General features: G+C 40.3%; 1 protein-coding gene across 1 annotated transcript in view; it reads left to right on the top strand.

Moving 5' to 3' along the window:
- Window positions 1-18,597, top strand: part of SCAF4 (SR-related CTD associated factor 4) — a 69,472-nt gene that overhangs the window by 17,167 nt on the left and 33,708 nt on the right. The window contains 9 exon segments of the mRNA XM_060770437.2: window positions 8,378-8,461; window positions 9,748-9,792; window positions 11,027-11,188; window positions 11,413-11,548; window positions 12,548-12,687; window positions 13,456-13,632; window positions 15,714-15,808; window positions 16,241-16,349; window positions 16,463-16,630. Coding sequence (XP_060626420.2) covers window positions 8,378-8,461; window positions 9,748-9,792; window positions 11,027-11,188; window positions 11,413-11,548; window positions 12,548-12,687; window positions 13,456-13,632; window positions 15,714-15,808; window positions 16,241-16,349; window positions 16,463-16,630 — 1,116 coding nt within the window.

The raw sequence follows: 18,597 nt of genomic DNA, 5'->3' as shown, positions 1-18,597 counted from the left end.
TGCTGATTGAATTGTGATAGCCTGACCTTTCATATTTAGGTTTATAAACCAAGAATTCCAAAGCAGCAGAGGCTGTATATAAATACCGTATATTCCGGCATATAAGACGACTGGGCGTATAAGACGACCCCCAACTTTTCCAGTTAAAATATAGAGTTTGGGATATACTCGCCGTATAAGACCACCCCTCTTCCAATGCACACCAAATAATTTTTAAAAAAAATCAGATTTGAATTCAATATGGTAATTTTAATTCAAATGCTTCTGACATGCAGGTTCCTATGAGAGGGACATTGTACCTTACATTGGACATTATAGTTGCTCTCCCTCCCTTGAATTTCATTTACACTCTGGGTCCTTTACATCATGCTGGCAAGTATGAAAGCAGGCTTTAAATGGTTCAGATTACATGTATGTTGGCATAGAAACTTGCATGCAAATAGAAGTCAGGCTTTGTACGATGAGTACTGAGGTGAAGGCAAAGCATTTGTAGAATTTTTATCTATAAGCAGTCTTTAAAAATCAGGACCTCCTATCAGAAGAGAGGGGCAGATTGGACCCTCATCCTTCAGAAATGTAGCATTTGGCATGGAACATGTTTACTGGGTCACATCCTGACATGTCTTCATCCTCAAATCACCGTGGCAGCTTGAATTGTTTTAGAGTTTCTCAAGAACACAGCCAGGTGATGTTTAATTGTTAGAAGGGGAAAAGAGATCAGAAAAGAGGAAGGGGGACCCTGGGTCAATAAGAGCTTTCCAGTTTGACTTCTGTCAGAAATGAAATGCAAAGATACAGGATGGGGGATGTGTGGCTCGAGAGTGGTATGTGTGAAAAAAATCTTGGGGTCCTTGTGGACAACAAGTTAAACATGAGCCAACATTGTCATGCGGTGGCAAAAAAAAAAACAAAAAAAAATAGGATTTTGGCCTGCATCAATAGGAGCATAGCGTCTAGATCCAGGGAAGTCATGCTCCCCATGCTCTATTCTGCCTTGGTTAGACCACACCTGGAATTACATTGTGTCCAATTCTGGGCACCACAACTGAAGGGAGATGTTGACAAGCTGGAATGTGTCCAGAGGAAGAGGGTGACTAAAATGATCAAGGTTCTGAAGAACAAGCCATATGAGGGGTGGCTTAAAGAGCTGGGTATGTTTAGTCTGAAGAAGAGAAGGCTGAGAGGAGACATGATGAGAGCCATGTATAAATATGTGAGAAGAAGTCATAGGGAGGAGAGAGCAGATCAAGGGTCTGGAGAACAAGCCCTATGAGGAGTGGGTTAAAGAGCTGGGTATGTTTAGTCTGAAGAAGAGAGGGCTGAGAGGAGACATGATGAGAGCCATGTATAAATATGTGAGAAGAAGTCATAGGGAGGGGGGGAGAGGGAGGGGGTGAGGAGGAGGAGTGGTAGCCTACTGGGCTGTCTTCACCCTCGCTGGCATTGAGTTGGCTCCGCCTCCGCCCTCCATCTCAGAACAGCTGCTGCAGGAGGGAGCCAAAGCCAGAGGGACGGGGGCGGGGCCTCTGGCTGCTCCGCCCCGCCCCCGCAGAGGGCCCCGCCCCCCGGTTCCGCCCCCCCGCTCCGGCTTCAGCTCCTGCTCTGGCTTTGAGGCCAGAAGCGGAGCTAGCAGCAGACCAGTGGCGGAGGGGACAGCACAGCATGCAAACACCCCCGCCGGCCTGGTAAAGCAGCAGGAGCTGAAGCCGGGGCAGGGTCCTCCGCGGGGGCGGGGCCTCAGCAGCCAGAGGCGAGCTCTCCCGGCCCTGCCCCGCTGTTCTGGCTTTGGCTCCTGCGGCAGCTGGGCTGGAGGCAGAGGCGGAGCCAACTCCATGCTGGCGAGGGTGAAGACAGCCCAGTAGGCTACCACGCTGGCAGCTTGGCAGCGAAACCTGCCGCTCCTCCTCCTCGCTCCCTCCCTTCCCCCTCCCTCCTCCGCAGGCTCCACCACGCGGGGATGCCCAGGGCGAGGGAGACGAGGGAAAAATGATCCCAAAAAATTTATACCGGGGTACAAGATGACTCCCCACTTTTGAGATGATTTTCCTGGCTTAGAAAGTCGTCTTGTACCCCGGAATATACGGTAATTAGAACACTAGCTAATAGAAAGCATCATTCCAATCTGGCGTGCCTACTTCTCCCCTTTATCGGTGAATAGGGATTGTCCTGGTGGCATAGGGGTGTACCTAGGCCAGAACCGGTCAGTACACTGTCAGGGACCTCTATTGTTGTCAAGTGGCATTAGTCAGCATCTGGCTGATTCTTGATCCAGGACCCATGCATGCCTGCGAACCCTGTTTTCATTTTAACCAATAAACAAGTTGTGGTCTTTGGTTATCCCAAACCATTGTATTTATCTTTTTTGTAGGTTCCTGGTGGGGGGAGGTTAGTAACCACTGTCCACGCAATAGCTAATTTAAAGCATCATTCTAAGTCTATGTGGCAGCTATTTCAGTCTTGTAAAAGTAAACCCCCACAACTCAAAGGCATCAAAGATGCAATTAGAGCCACTTTTTCTAATTACATCTCTTGAACCGAGAAATCAGTTTCACTGTAAAGTAGGCATAAGCAAATGTTGGTCCTCCAGGTCTTTTGGATTTCAACTCCTACAATTCCTAGCAGCCAGTGGGAGTTGAAATCCCAAACACCTGGAGGGTCGAAGTTTGCCCTTGCCTGCTCTAAGGACAAGGAAATTTAGCAAGATCCCATCTTCATGGAAAAGGAATATATGCTTTCCAGGGCTTCATCTTTCAGACCAAACACTCCCTTCAAACAGACCCCACCTTCCTTCCTCGGTAATTTGCTGATTTTTATATATTTCCATGGATATACAAGAGGGATGATTGAATCCCTTCATCTTCAACCTAGTATTGCAGAAGTAAGGGGGGAATCAATATCTCCCCTTTATCTAAAATTTGTAGATTTTTGATTCTTTTTTTTAAAAAAATCCCCATCTTGATTTTTCTGCCTTTAGGGTGATAGGAGGAGAGCGAAGGAACTAATAGTAGTTAGTAGTTAGATTAAAAACTTCATTGATTTTTTTTTCAAAGAAGAAATCAAAAGTTTAAAAATAATTTGTTATGCAGTAATAGCCTGAAAACCACAATGGCACTAGATTCTGCCTGATCTTTGGAGCGAAGCAGGATCAGGCTTAGTCAGAACTTTAAAGGAAGACCACCAGATAATACCAGGTGTTGTAGGCTATATTCAGAAAGAGGCAGTGGCAACTCGCTGAATGTTGCCAAGAAAACCCCAGGCTCACTAGAGGTTGAGACACTAAATTGGAATTGACTTGAAGATGCGTAAAAAGCAAAAAAAGCAAAAAAAAAGTTGAATTCATTCTTGTTAGCTTTCCTTTAAATAATAGTCTTGGCTATGACAGTCTATACACCAAATGGTGCACAATGTTTGGCTCTCCAGGTGTTTGGGACTCTTGACTCCCAGAAGCCCTAGCCAGCTTGTCCAGTAGTCAGAAATTCTGGGAACTGAAGTTCAATACACCTTGAGGGCCATAGGTTTTGCACCACTGATCTACACTAGCAAATATGTACTGATCATTTTCATCTGATGAGAATAAACAGTCCACTCAGCAAGTATGAGGCCTTCTACTAGTCAAAGAAAGGCATTTAATTTCTACCTGTTATATCATGGTCATTTCTATAGATGAGATTTTTATATTGATGTACTCAATTTTACATACTGGTCTGGTGATTCTAAACCATATTGCATTACTTAAAAACATTTCCTGTGTAGATTACAAGGGAGAAAAGATAGAAGGAAATGTGGACCATAGGGCATGCTAAAGAGATGCAAAGTCTTCTAAGAATAAACACATTGTAAATAATGCAGTGTTTAATTGTACAATAGCATACTTAACATAATTTACTAATCTATGCACTATTGTTTAAGATACGTGCAATAAATTGTGGGGGTGAGGTTGCTTAAAATCTTGAAATAATTTACTTAAATGTTGAAGGAAAAATCTTCAATGTTGGAATCAACTATTAGGGCAGATATTTTCAGCCTATTAAGTTATACTTTGGTTTTGTTTTTGTTTTTTCCAAATGGCATGAAACTGAATTTAGTTTAGATACTAACTAATTACTAGGGAGGTACATTTTTTTTGTTTGTTCTTGTAATTTGGACCAAATTTGGATCAAATTTGTTAAATTCTTACTTACGAGGTGATATGTAAGGAGGAGGGAGCAAGCTTGTTTTCTGCTTCCTTGGAGACTAGGACGCGGAACAATGGCTTCAAACTACAAGAGAGGAGATTCCATCTGAACATTAGGAAGAACTTCCTGACTGTGAGAGCCGTTCAGCAGTGGAACTCTCTGCCCCGGAGTGTGGTGGAGGCTCCTTCTTTGGAAGCTTTTAAGCAGAGGCTGGATGGCCATCTGTCAGGGGTGATTTGAATGCAATATTCCTGCTTCTTGGCAGGGGGTTGGACTGGATGGCCCATGAGGTCTCTTCCAACTCTTTGATTCTATGATTCTATGTGGGTGTGGCCTGCACCAAAAATTTAAGAATCTCAACTTGCCCCATACTTTTTTGTTTTAGTTTTGTAACTCTCAGAAGGCTCCCAAAGTCAGTTTCATATTCGGTGCAAGGAAGCAAGGCAAAGTGAATTAATGAAGTTTTGCCATTAGGAGCAAGGAAAAGAGGAAGCGGTGTTTTCTGCAAACAGCACAGAACTCTGGAAAATGCAGTTTAGGAAGCAAGGAGTGTATGCCAGAGAATTCAAAAGGCCCTGCCCTAAGCTACACTTCCCAGAATGCATCAGCATCAGAAAGCACCAATCGGAATAGCAGAGAGAAAAATTGGTCCCTCCCTATCAGAAGCCAGCAAGTTCCAATAAACTGTTGAGCCTGCAAACAGGAGACTGACTGATACTTCTCTAGTAAGTAAGTACTGCATATACTTGAGTATAAGCCTAGTTTTTCAGCCCTTTTTAATGCTGAAAAGCCCCCCTCGGCTTATACTCAGGTGAGGGTCTTGGCAGGAAGGCATGGGGCTGAAAGAAGGGCTTCTTTCAGCGCCACGCCTTCCTGCCAGGACCCTCACCTCTCCGCACAGCAACCCAGCTCTCCTTACTCTCCTCTTTTGCGCAGCGTGCACCTTCCTTTCTTCCTCTGTCAGTGCCAGTCTTTTCCACTTTTCCATATTCATTATACACACAGTATTTTCCCCAAAATGTATAGTTAAAATAAACTATGGTGATTATTGAAAGGATATGTAATCACATTTACATTGAAGAAGGTTAAAATAATGATTTCATCAGAGTTTGACAGTTTTGTCTTATACTAGGTGTCCCCTGCCAAGCATTGCTTTGGCCCACTCTGGTGGTCATGGGGGTTCTGTGTGGGAGGTTTGGCCCAATTCCATAGTTGGTGGGGTTCAGAATGCTCTGTGACTGTAGGTGAACTACAAATGCCAAGATTCTATTTTCCCCAAACTCCACCAGTGTTCACATTTGGGCATATTGAGTATTCGTGTAGAGTTTGGTCCAGATCCATCATTGTTTGAGTCCACAGTGCTCTATGAATGTAGGTGAACTACAACTCCAAAACCAAAGGACACTGCCCACCAAACCCTTTCAGTATTTTCTGTTGGTCATGGGAGGATTGTGTGCCAAGTTTGGTTCAATTCCATCGTTGGTGGGGTTCAGAATGCTCTTTGATTGTAGGTGAACTATAAATCCCAGAAACTACAACACCCAAATGACAAAATCAGTGAAGGACATACATTAGGTTGTTAGGTGTCTTGTGTCCAAATTTGGTGTCAATTCGTCCAGTGGTTTTTGAGTTCTGTTAATCCCACAAACAAACATTACATTTTTATTTATATAGATTACAGTTTTATGTAAATATTCAAAAGCATTTAACCTACTGATGCTTCAATTAATGTAATTTTATTAGTATGTTTTTATTTTGAAATTGACCAGTAGTTGCTGAATTTCTCACCCTTGTCTTATACTCATTTTTTTTCTCATTGGAAACTTACTTGGTCTCCCAGAGGCCAGGGAGCGTTCTCAGTCCTCATTATGTTTTGATTGGTATCATATTAGCCCTGCAGTCCAGTATGGTGTAGTGGTTTGAGTGTTGGATCAGGTTTCAGAGAAGCCAGCATTCCAATATCTGTTCATCCGTGGAAAACCACTGTGTGTTGTACTCTTTCAACTTAATATAGTGACAAATTACCTCTGAATAAACCTTACTGTGCCATAGGATTTGGCTTGATGATACATAACAGAAATAGCAATAGTGATGTTGCTTTTAAAGCTATACAGCTATAGACTATAAGTAGACTTCAGTAGAAAACCAGAATAATGTTGGACCAAAACCTGAGACATTGTCAGGGAAGAATGAAAAAAGTGAATAAGGAAAGTGGGGGAGGGGCAGAAACCAAAAAGAAAAAAAAACAGACAGCTAAGGACAGGGTTAGAATCCTCAATGTAACTGTTTGGTGACTTACCACTATATTTAGGGACAAAAACTATAATATAATCAATGCAAAAATAGAAAAAGAGCACTACAAAACAAGAATAGGTGTCTAAATGAAAAACAGATAGGAGCAGAACAAAATAAAAATATGATGGATATCATATACTGAAGGATTACATAAAAGAGACAAAGTATTGTCAGATTCCCCCCAAAAAGAATTGTTTGTAGATGAAAGCAAAGTGGAAGCTACTCTTAAAGTGCTTAGGAGAAATAAATCACCATGAACAGATGGCATACCAGTGGAACTGTTTCAAAGCTATAGAGATGGAATCTATTCAAAATTTATTTGAACCCTGTTAAAACTAATAGAGAAGAAAACCTTAAATTCCCATAGAATGGAAATAGTATATAGTCCAATCCCTAAGAAAACAGATGTCAGAGATTGTAGTAACCTTTGTACTATAGCACTGATCTTCCATTCATCATATGCTCAAGAGTTTATGGCAGAAACACTTGCCATAAAAGCAAGATATGCCAGACATATAAACTGGTTTCAAAGAGGTCAGAAGTACTAGGGAAACAAGTATTCGTTAGCTAATGGAATGCACCAAATAATTTCAGAGGAAAATCATCCTGTGTTTTGTTGATCACAGCAAAGCCATGGATTATATAGACCAGTGGTTCTCAACATGTGGGTCCCCAGATGTTTTGGCCTTCAACTCCCAGAAATCCTAACAGCTGGTAAGCTAGCTGGGATTTCTGGGAGTTGTAGTCCAAAACACCTGAAGACCCACAGGTTGAGAACCACTGACATAGACCAATACTTCCCAAACTCTTTTCTTCTAGATGTTTTGGACTTCGCTTCATAGATTCTGGGAATACTTAGAGGACCAGAATTTGGGGATCACTGGCATGGACCATGAGAGATCATGGTCTACAATAGAAGAAATGATAGCTCCACAACATCGAATCCTGATGTTTAGCCTATACTGTAGACTAGAAGCCACAGTCAAGATAGGATTATTTCCTATTGGCAAGATGGTCAAACAAAGCTGGAGTTTCATACCATCTGTTTAATTAATATGCAGAAAATGTATGGAAAGCAGGATTAGAATTCACAAAAATGGGGTGTGAAAATAGAGGAAAGAACATCAAATTATTAAAATTATGTAAACTTTGAAACTTTTGTGATAGTTGTACGAACTTGAGAAAAAAAATAATACAAATATATGCAGGCAGAGGCTTTATAATTCCTTTTTCCAAAATTTAATAAAACCCATTGTATGAATCAGGATTTTTTTATAATGTAGGTGCATACCTAAAGTTTTGTTTTACGTAGTTTTGAAGATCAAATTAGGTAGGTGATGTCCCCCATTCTCCATACACCGAGTAAACTGATTTCTAGCGTTTGTCATTACTCTTGCCAACATAGCAGGTTTTATGTTGGCAATTTCTTCCACTCGAAAAGTAGGCCTCAATGGCAAAAGCACACTCCTCACTGTTCCAACACATGATGGCAACTGAACTATGCCAGGACAAAACTTTATACTCCCACCTCTCGAACGAGACCACTAGCACTCCACTACGTTTTCAACCGACTGAATGGCGCGCATTTTAAAAAAGGAAGTTATGCTGCCTCACCCTGTATGATCTACATTTATATGATATATGATCAATGAACAGGGCTTTGAACTAAAGAAATACAAAATGTAGTTTTCACTTAGTGTTACAAATGGAAGTATAAAGGTATAAATATTTTGAATATTTGGTGAACCAGATTTTAACTCCATAACATTACACACTGGTTTAACAACCATCCTTACAACATTGAACAGATTGAAAGCAGAACAGAAGATGTTTCCGAAGTGGAGCATAATGCCAGTTAGCTTGTGTTTGAATTCTCTTTATTAATTTTGATATTTTTAAAATTTTAGCTTTTCTCACTGATGGAGATGAAGCCTCCTATTTCCCGTGCAAAGATGATTCTCATCACTAAAGCTGCCATTAAAGCTATTAAGGTGAGGTGGTGAATGATAATATCCCCTCTGTTGTATTTCTTGTTCTTTAGACCTACCTTTCACATTATTTGGGGATTTTGTAATATATAATTTTGTGACTTTTGGTAAATTCTGGAGAATTTTATTAATTTCTTTTCAGTTGATATTTCATGTACATTTTATCAACATATTTTCCTCATTTACCGTACATACTCGAATATAAGCCGGCCCGAATATAAGCCGAGGCACCTAATTTTACCACAAAAAACTGGGAAATCTTATTGACTCGAGTATAACCTGAGGGTGAAAAATGCAGCCGCTACTGGTCAGTTTGACAGATGACCACCCAGTTTTCTGTCATTCTCTCCCTCCCTTGCGGAGCACGATCTTTCCTCGGCGGCGGCAGAGGAGAAGGAAGCCCCTGCGGCAGGCTTTTCCGCAGGCTTGCTCTCCTTCTTCCTGGTCCCATGCGCGGCCGCGGTGGCGGTGGCAGCGGCGGGAAGAAGCAGAAAAACCGTGCGAGGGGGGAGGGGAAAGTGCTCACCGCTTCCCTTCCTCTCTTGCCCCACACGCACCTTCTTCCTTGTCCCATGGGCGGCCGTGGTGGCGGTGGCAGCGGCGGGAGGACACAGGAAAGCCGTGCATGGTGTGAGGGGCGGGGCAAGTGTGCGCCACTCCCCTTCCTCTCTTGCCGCGTGTGCACCTTTTTCGGCAGTGGAGGCAGGGAAGACGCGCGAGGGAGAAGGGAAAGGTGCGCGCCTTTCTCTCCCTTGCCCTGTGCACACCTTTACCGCCGCTGCGTCTTCCTCGGCAGCGGCTGTAAAGGCACGCACAGGGCAAGGGAGGAGAGAAAGCGCGCACCTTTCCCTTCTCCCTCGTGCGTCTTCCCTGCCTCCGCCGGCGAAAAAGGTGCGCGCGTGGCAAGAGAGGAAGGGGAGTGGCGCGCACTTGCCCCGTTCCCCTCACACCATGCACGGCTTTCCTGCGTCCTCCCGCCGCTGCCACCGCGGCCGCGCATGGGACCAGGAAGAAGGAGAGCAAGCCTGCGGAAAAGCCTGCCACAGGGGCTTCCTTTTGCTCTGCCGCCGCTGAGGCTGCTGAGGAAGGCTTGCCTTTCCCTCCTCCTCCGTCGTTCCCTGACCTGAATATAAGCCGAGGGGAGGTTTTTCAGCCTGAAAAAAAGGCTGAAAAACTCTGCTTATATTCGAGTATATACGGTGTTCCTTTCAAGGAAATTTCTTAACTATTCTTTGGCATGAAAGATTTCTAAGAAATTGATTTTCTGATGCTGTTTAATTCTCTTTCAGCTTTATAAGCATGTTGTCCAGATCGTAGAGAAGTTTATAAAAAAAGTAAGTGCAGTATTATGGATAAGAGTTATAAAGCTGAGTCCCAACGGTTTTAATCATGTTAGCATGTTTTTGGCTGTAACACACGAGTCATGGTACAAATTTATTGTTCTATCTATGACCTGAACTACTGGCTTTAAAGGGATTTAAATTAAACATTGGCAAGAATTTTCTGATAACTAGTTGGAAGGTGTGGAGTCTTTTCTCTTTTTGTGTAATATAGGAGGGAAGGGGGGGAACAGAGGCCCTTAATATATGTGCCTCTCCCTTTCTTGTTTCTCCAGGTGATAGCACAGGGTTAGAGGGTGGCCTCTAAAGATACATACCCATGTTTCTGTATGTTTTGGGGAATCTTGAACTGTATAGCCCCAGGAGAGACCTTTATTTAACTCAAAGAAAAACTGAATTATGGCCAGAGTGTGGTGAATTTTTTTAATGGTGGTGAGAGACACAAATCAGATTTGGGAGATTGTAGATTTCACTTTCCCCATTCTGGGCTAGAGTTTTGAACCTAGAGGTGTGTTTATTTCTGACTTGATTTTGCTAGGTATTGTGTACTACATTTTTGAATGTTTGCAAAAATTCTACAGCTTGAAGAGTTCTAAGAACACAGGTCCTAAAAATTCCAATACACTGCAAGTCAGAAAATAATTTTCTTCGTATGTGTTAGAAGGTTATCTTTTTTTTTTTTTGGTGTCTGTCTCATGAACCAAGAGAGTCAGAGGAAAGTGACTCACATACATTTAACCAAATGGTAAACCTTACAGGTGCTCCACACTTTTGTTCAATTGCTGTAAAATGTAACTGAAATATATGAATATTCATATTGTCTCCTATGATTTTGGTGGATATAGATATGTGTTTTATTACATGTACACATATTCATTATAATATGCAACAAACATGGAGACAAGGTGTACTGTAGCAAGGTCAGTGTTTGTATGTGATTGCACATTTATTATGCCTACATGCCTGGTGTTTTTAACACAGATCCTGAGATCTGTGTTAAAAACATAATAGCACTAGTGCTTGGATTCCAAGAAAAGATGCTGCAGTATCTTTTGTGTTGCATAGCGCATATGGCTACATATTCCTTTCTACCTTATCTTGAATTTGTAATGGTTTATTTGAGGATATCTGTTTTATGACATTAAAGAAGTTTATGTTTGAGTGTTGAATATGGAATGACTCATTGGGAACTATATGTTTTCTTTCTGACTTTTCTTTTTAATTTTAGTGTAAACCAGAATATAAAGTCCCTGGATTATATGTAATTGATTCAATTGTTCGTCAGTCTCGTCATCAGTTTGGAACAGACAAGGATGTTTTTGGGCCAAGATTTTGTAAAAATATAATTGCCACATTCCAGTATTTATATCTTTGTCCATCGGAAGATAAGGTATACTTACAAGCTTTTATTACAACATTGTGACTTGTGAAATTGTATTTTTGGTTGTTAGTATATTGGAGATGGCAGCACACACATTCAAAAACTGTTCTGTTTCAGTCTCCTATTTAAAAATTGGGATGTGGGATGGTGGTTATTCTTAAAATTATCTAGACCTCAATTAAGCTTAAATAAGTTTTTTTAAAAATCTGCTGACATATTTCTTATATGAACAGAGTAAGATCGTTCGTGTCCTCAACCTATGGCAGAAAAATGGAGTATTTAAAATAGAAATTATTCAGCCTCTTCTGGACATGGCAGCAGGAGCTAGCAGTACAGCTTCAATGACTGAAGATGCCACTAATAATGAAGGTAGGAGATTTCTGTTGGATGATGTATCGACCATGAAGATCTTAACTGCGTTCTCCAAAATGTTGTAGACAAAATATTCTGCACAGATGCCTGTACAGGAGAGACATTCTCTGTGCCAAAAAAGAGATCATTTTCTGTGCAAAATGTGTTTTTTGTCTCAGAAGAATTGCTCCACATTGCTGCAGAGATTTGTTTTCTTCTATAGAAGGGAGAAAACTACCATAAGTATTTGTTCTTGCATGTGAGAATGAAATAGTTAAGGATTTACATCTCTACTTTATATATTGATTCAGTTGCCATAATTCTTTACAAATGTTACTTCCAAAATGAGTGATCTCTGTGATTGTCAAATGGTGAGCATGTTTCCTTGAAATTGTATTCAGTTTTGTAGAACCATCTCCTGTGTCTCCTTGTGTAAGTTAATAGTTGAAAGGCTGGATTGCCATACCCTAATGCAGTAGTTCTCAACCTGTGGGTCGCTAGGTGTTTTGGCCTACAACTCCCAGAAATCCCAGTCAGTTGAAGGCCAAAACATCCGGGGACCCACAGGTTGACAACCACTGCCCTAATGCATCAAAAAGACCAACATCTTTAAAGTGAACTATTTTCATTGAACTTAAGCTTAAGTGGACTGTAGTCCACTCCACTCAATTCAACTGAAACGTATGTGAATGGGAGGTGCAATGGAATGTGAGATTTCTAGTCTCTGCTTCTTGTCTTTGTCTTGGTGCTGGGTCCTTGAAACAGAGAAAAATGTTTGTTACAGACTCTAAAGTTTTCTTATCGACTTACCCATCGGTCAAGGCTAAATCTCCAATTTTGGTCTCAAATCCTGCCCTTAACTTATACATAAAGTTGATGAATACAAGGGTATACATGGTAGCATACAACTTGCCCATCTTGTGTTTTTACTTTTAAAAAGGGGGTAGTGAAAGTTTAAAGCTATACATGGAAAGCAGTTACTATTTTTAGCTGTATTTAATTAAATTTCTTTTGTAGGTTCACCTCCTCCTCCTACAGCAATTCCATCAGAGCTTCCCCAGGTTTCTTCTAATTCAGTACCTGCTGTGCCACAATTGCCCAGTTCTGATGCTTTTGCAGCTGTAGCTCAGTTATTTCAAACTACACAAGGGCAACAAGTAAGCACAGTGTTTTCATTTCAAAATGAAATCATAAATTTATGGAAGTAAAGTGAGATTAATTTTTGTTCCACATGTGGTCTGGAAATAAATCATGTTTGTTTATTTACTCATATTTCCATCATACCTTCTGTCAAGTGAGAGCTCAAAGTACATTCCTTGCCACCCTCCCCCCAACCCATTCTCCCAACAATCACATGAGGTGTTTCAGGCTAAGAGAGGGTAACTAGCTTGAGGTCACTCAGTGAGTGTCATGGTTCAATGGAAAATACAACCTGGATCTTCCAAATCCTAGTCTACTGTTTTATCTGCTACATCACATTGCTATAACATATGACTGTTGGGCATGTAATTTGCCTTGACAGCTTATTGATGAAATCAGCAGAAGGCCTCAACAGGAATCTGACTGGTCCATTAGTTGCCTACCTGGTCATGCCGTGTTAGTTCTTTTGTGAAGAGTTGGTAGACTTTATGCATATAATCATGGTATAGTTATAGTGTTTTATAGTATTTCTGTCCCAAAATATTATGCCAGTTGTTTCAGTGCTTAAGCATTCCAGCTCCTTTTTTATATTATGTTATTAAGAACCCACAAAGTAGAGGAATAACAGACACAAGTGTTCCATATATTAACATTTATCATAAGATTGGCTGGAGGGAGGAAAGGTGTGATCCCCACACTTAAAAGTAGCAACAGTTGTACATGTTGTTGATTTTTCTTTATGCTATTTGTAAGCTGGTATTGAGAGTGTACTTTTATACTCTTAGCTGCAACAGATTCTTCAGACTTTTCAGCAGCCCCCTAAACCTCAGTCTCCAGTGATAGATAATAATGTGATGGCCCAGGTCCACGCTATTACTGCTCAGCTGCAAACTACCACCACACAACCGTCAGAACAAAAGCATGATTTCTCAGCCCCAGAACAAAAGACATCCTTTGATAAGGTAATATTTTAAAAGTGTTAAACCAGTGATTTATTTCAAATAGAAGGCCATGGGAAAAAATTGAAAAGAGCTATATCCTGGACTGTAATGACAATTTGAAATAAAACTGTAGTTTAAATGGAATTTGCAGGCCTTAATTTGTGGCTTTGATTAACTTGCAAACTGTTTGCTTTAAAGGAGTAAATAAATTCTTCTTATGAGGAGAGAGAAGAATGCATACCTTTAAGCCACATAATGAATATGTAATGCAGGCTTGTGGAGTGGCATTGTTGAGCCAATGCCAATGAGAAACCAATGCCAATGAGGATATTATCTCTTTCAAATGAGATGTTATGATTTCTTTTTAGTTGCTTTTGCATGGTAGGTTGTATAGTCCGTTTTAGGATTTATATATTTTATCAGATAACCCTTGGGTTTTTCTGGTATCAGAGCTACGTGGACTGTTAGTTGAGAACCTGACAATGTATTCATTTGATGTGGCGTAAACATATATTGATTGGCATGACAACTATAGAGACAAAATTAGTTGAGAACCTGACAATGTATTCATTTGATGTGGCATAAGCATATATTGATTGGCATGACAACTATAGAGACAAAATCCAGAGGAGCAAATATTGTACTTGGATGCAAAAGTTCCATGGCTACTAAAACAAATTTATTGATTCATAGTCAGGTATTTATTTATTTGCACCATTTCTACCCTGCCTTTTTCCACCCCGGAGGGAACTCAAGGCAACTTTACAACATAGGCAGCTATTTGTTTATTATATGTCACCATGGAATTCAGCCACCATTGCACAGTTCTAGAGGTGTAGTGTTGGCTACTGACTTTGCAGTGTTTGAGAAACATGCAATAAAGTTTGGTAAATCATGGAGACTAAATTCACATTTTAATCCTTTAAAATACTATTTAATACTAGGAGAAGTAGGAGAATGCTGGAACTAGCTTTTAACTATATTAACGGTTAGGTTTAGTAAAATCACACTGTTACACTTTAAAAAAAAAGCACACACCCATTCAACAAATACTTTCAGCTTCACCCTTGCTCTTAATTTTTGTTTTAATTTACTGTTTTCTAATAAGTGCTTGTAGCGGAGTAGGGTAGTGGACATATACTCATATCCTTAGTATATAGCAGGCTTGCACAACTTGCCCCTGTAAAGGAGCAATATTATATATATAAAATAAACTTCTGCAGGCTACCCTCCCTCCCTGCCTTAAGGGAGAACCTCATCCCTTCCCTAGCCTCGCACTGTTCCCATGGAAATGGCGCAAGGTTGGAGAAGGACCTGGGCTTCATCCACCCTCTCACATCCACAGCTTTGGAGGCTTGCCTTGCTACCTGCACACCTGCTGGTGAGAGGTACATGTGCTCTCTTAGCAGATAGGTAGGCATGAGAAGGACTGAGTGGCAGAGGGAAGCCTCACCCCTTCTCCGACTTCGCACCCTTCCCAGCGGGAATAGCACAAGGCTGGGGAAGGGCTGACGGCAAAGAAGAAGCCCAGTCCCACCCATGGGCCACAGGAAGAGCCTTTTTGGGCCACATCTGGCACTCAGGCTGTATTTTGTGCAGGCCTGGTCTATACTGTGCATTTTACAGTGCAGTTTGGTCCAAAATCAGTTATGAGAAAATTAAGAGGGAATAGTTTTTAGCTCATGTCCTTTACCCTTACACCTCCTTCTCCCAGGAACTGTGCTGGTGCTCTCATGGCGACCAGAAGTGATGTCATATCATTGGTTTTGTTTTTGGTTGATTATCAAATTGTATGGGGTGCATTAGTGGCCATAGGGGTAAAGCCACTATGATTTTGAGCTGGTTTGGGCAGCTTTTGGGCAAAAAAATTGCTTATTTCACCTTCCCAGTTTTGTGACTTTGGGCTACTAAATAGGGTTCCACAAACATATTTTCTCCAGTCTTATACTAAATAATTGCATGGCATTCCGGGCTTCTGGTGCTCTCCTGAATAGTGGCAGACTTTAGGGTTTTTTATCAGTAGTTGCAAATGTACAAACCCAGTTTTTAAATTGTTGGTGACATTTTTTTGTTCTCTTTTCTGATGTTAATTTTTTAATAAGCTGTTGGATCGATTTGACTATGATGATGAGCCAGAAGCAGTGGAAGACTCAAAGAAAGAAGAATCATTGTCTTCTTCAGTATCTCAACCAACCTTGTAAGATTTCTGATACAGACAAGTAGATGTTACTAGCTGGTATTGTGGACATTTAAAGTTATATATGTGATTCACTTCACTGTAGAGACTTTATGGTTTTCATCTATTTAATTTTGTAATATCTTGATTTTATCAGTTTAATAAAATAAAATATTTTAAAGTTAATTTAATATTTATAGCCTTCCTGCAGAAAATTAGTAGACAGTTGTTCTCTAGTATAATATCAAGAGACAAGCCCTGTTCTGAAGAGTTTATCATGTAAAATTTGACAAATGGTGGCAACAGAAGGGGAGGAAAATAGTGGTTAGGATAAACAAGTGAATAATATATATTCAGTTTATATTTTTTAATGAGAAGGGAGCTCTGTTCGCAGCCTGCACTTAACTATACTATATTTAGAAAATATTTCTAAAATGTATTTCTTTTGCACAGTGGATTCCCGAGTGAAGGCATACAACAACCAATTTACCCTCAGATCCCAAATATTGATCAGTTCCAGCAGCGAATGATGGGAATGCAGCAGGATGCGATGCTCCACCAGGTGCTGGACACATTTTAAATAAATTTCCTTTGTTATGTGCTTAATATTTAATATTTAGATTGTTGGTTTGTATTCACTTTGAGATGAATGGATAATATCTTGTTTATTTCAAGGTCCCGCTTCCTCCAAATGGACAGATACCAACTTATGGACTTCTGCCCGCACCACAGTTTCCTCCCATATCTCAGCCTGTTATACCATCATCATCACAGGTGCAGCAATCTTTCCAGTCGCCTTTTCCAGTGCAAAGTGAGTCCCACATGCAGAAAACACATCAACAGGTAAGCAGCTCTTTATAGTCATTATTGTGAACCTAGTACCTTATGTTACTTCTAGGGAGACACTGTCCCTTTCACACTTCCATGAAATTCATGGTTTAATATACGTTAAATTTTGACAGTCAAAAGTTGTAGTAGAATGTGTTGTTTGATGTAGTATAACGATTTTGTGTGTTCTCAAATTGTTTTCATGGTGTACATTTTAACTTTTTTTTTGAAGGAATATGCTGTTATGCTATTCCTCAGGCTTTCCCAACCTCTAGGTGTTTTTACCAGCATCTATTGTCATTCCTCACCAGTGACTGCAGCATATTGTCCTTGACCAAAAATGAGATTTTATCTTGTCTTAATAAACTGAGATAGGAATGGGCGTTGTGGCACTGGTCTTTCTTTGGTGTTAGTAAATGAAAAAAACATGGAACACAAAGTGAATGTTCTTATTGCAGCTTATTCAACTGGTATAAGTGTCTGAATACCATCATAATGTCCTCAATGAACTGTGCTGTTTTTAAAAATATATTTTAGAACTGTTTGGGTTTCATTTTGGCACCAAAGTTTGTTCATTTTTTGTTCACTTCCCTTTTGTATTAGAGAAACTGGAGTAGCTTTCAGGTTAGAGTTATCAAAACAAAAACAGCCTCTGAGATAAGATGCTGCTCTCTAGTTTTCATAGGTAGTTCCATTTGTATCATCCCGCTTTCATATTGTGTATTCATTAATCATGCCCAAATCAACATTTTATTGCAGTTCATAGCCTAGCTATATTACTGTTACATGATGACATAAATTTAGGAGAATCTTCCTACACATTATTTATTCTTCTGTGTCCACTACAGCTGAAGTAGACTGAAATAGTTCTACAGAAATAGAAGTGACAATAGGGATTAGCATTGCATTGGTGGGCATATAATATTATATTGCTTCCCTTGTTTCTGTCTTGCTGCCAACATAAAGCTGACTGGTGGCATGGTGGCATGAAAGTTAAGTTGAAGAAACCTCTTGCTTGAACATGGACATCCTTTCTGGGTAGGCGTTTATCTTCCCTTAGTTCTTTATATGATACATAAAGCAGAATTAGACTCAGAGGAAAAAGGCATGAACACTGGTCGAAGGAGGTATGACAATTGGAGGAACATCAGCAATTGAAAATATGCAGATGACACCACACTACTAGGAGGGAATACAGAAGACTTGGGACCCATCTACACTGGCATATAATGCAATTTAACTACATTGAACCACATTATATGAGTTTTCATTAACCTCCTTCTTTGGAGGCTTTTAAACAGAGGCTAGATGGCCATCTGTTAGGGCTGCTTTGAATGAGATTTTCCTGCTTCTTAGCAAGGTTTTGGACTGGATGGCCCACGAGTTCTCTTTCAACTCTATGATTCTATGTAAAACACTTCCAAACTGCATTATATGGCAGTTTAGATAGGGCCTTGGAACGAAATCCAAGGAAGAAAATGCAAAGGCAAGTTTACAGTTCAACATTAAGAGGACTAAACTAATTACCACAGATGATTTACATGACTTCAGAGTAGATGATGAAGATGGTCTTTCCATCCGTTAGCTTATTTATTAACCATAATGGAGGCTGCTGTCAAGAAATCAGAAGATGGCGACTTGGAAGGGCAACTATGAAGGAATCGAATCTTGTCATGAAATATGAAGATCTGTAATTGAATACTATAGTGAGAATGGTCTACTCCATGATATTTCCAATTTCTGTATGTGATAATGAAAGCTGGAGAATGAAGAAAATGGATAGAAACGAAATCATCTCATTTGAAATGTGGTGCTGGAGAAGGTTTTATGGATAACTTGGACAAATAAATGCGTTTTAGGGCACTCTTGAGCAAATCAAGCTGAACTCTTGAAGCCAAATGATTTAACTGAGAGTATCATACTTCGGATCTATCACAAGATGACATGACTCACTAGGAAAGACGACAAAGCTTGGTAAAGTT

Source organism: Anolis sagrei, chromosome 3 (genome assembly GCF_037176765.1).
Source record: "Anolis sagrei isolate rAnoSag1 chromosome 3, rAnoSag1.mat, whole genome shotgun sequence".
NCBI lineage: Eukaryota > Metazoa > Chordata > Lepidosauria > Squamata > Dactyloidae > Anolis > Anolis sagrei.
Note: the sequence above shows the minus strand (reverse complement) of the source record. Positions and strands in the feature narration are given on the sequence as shown.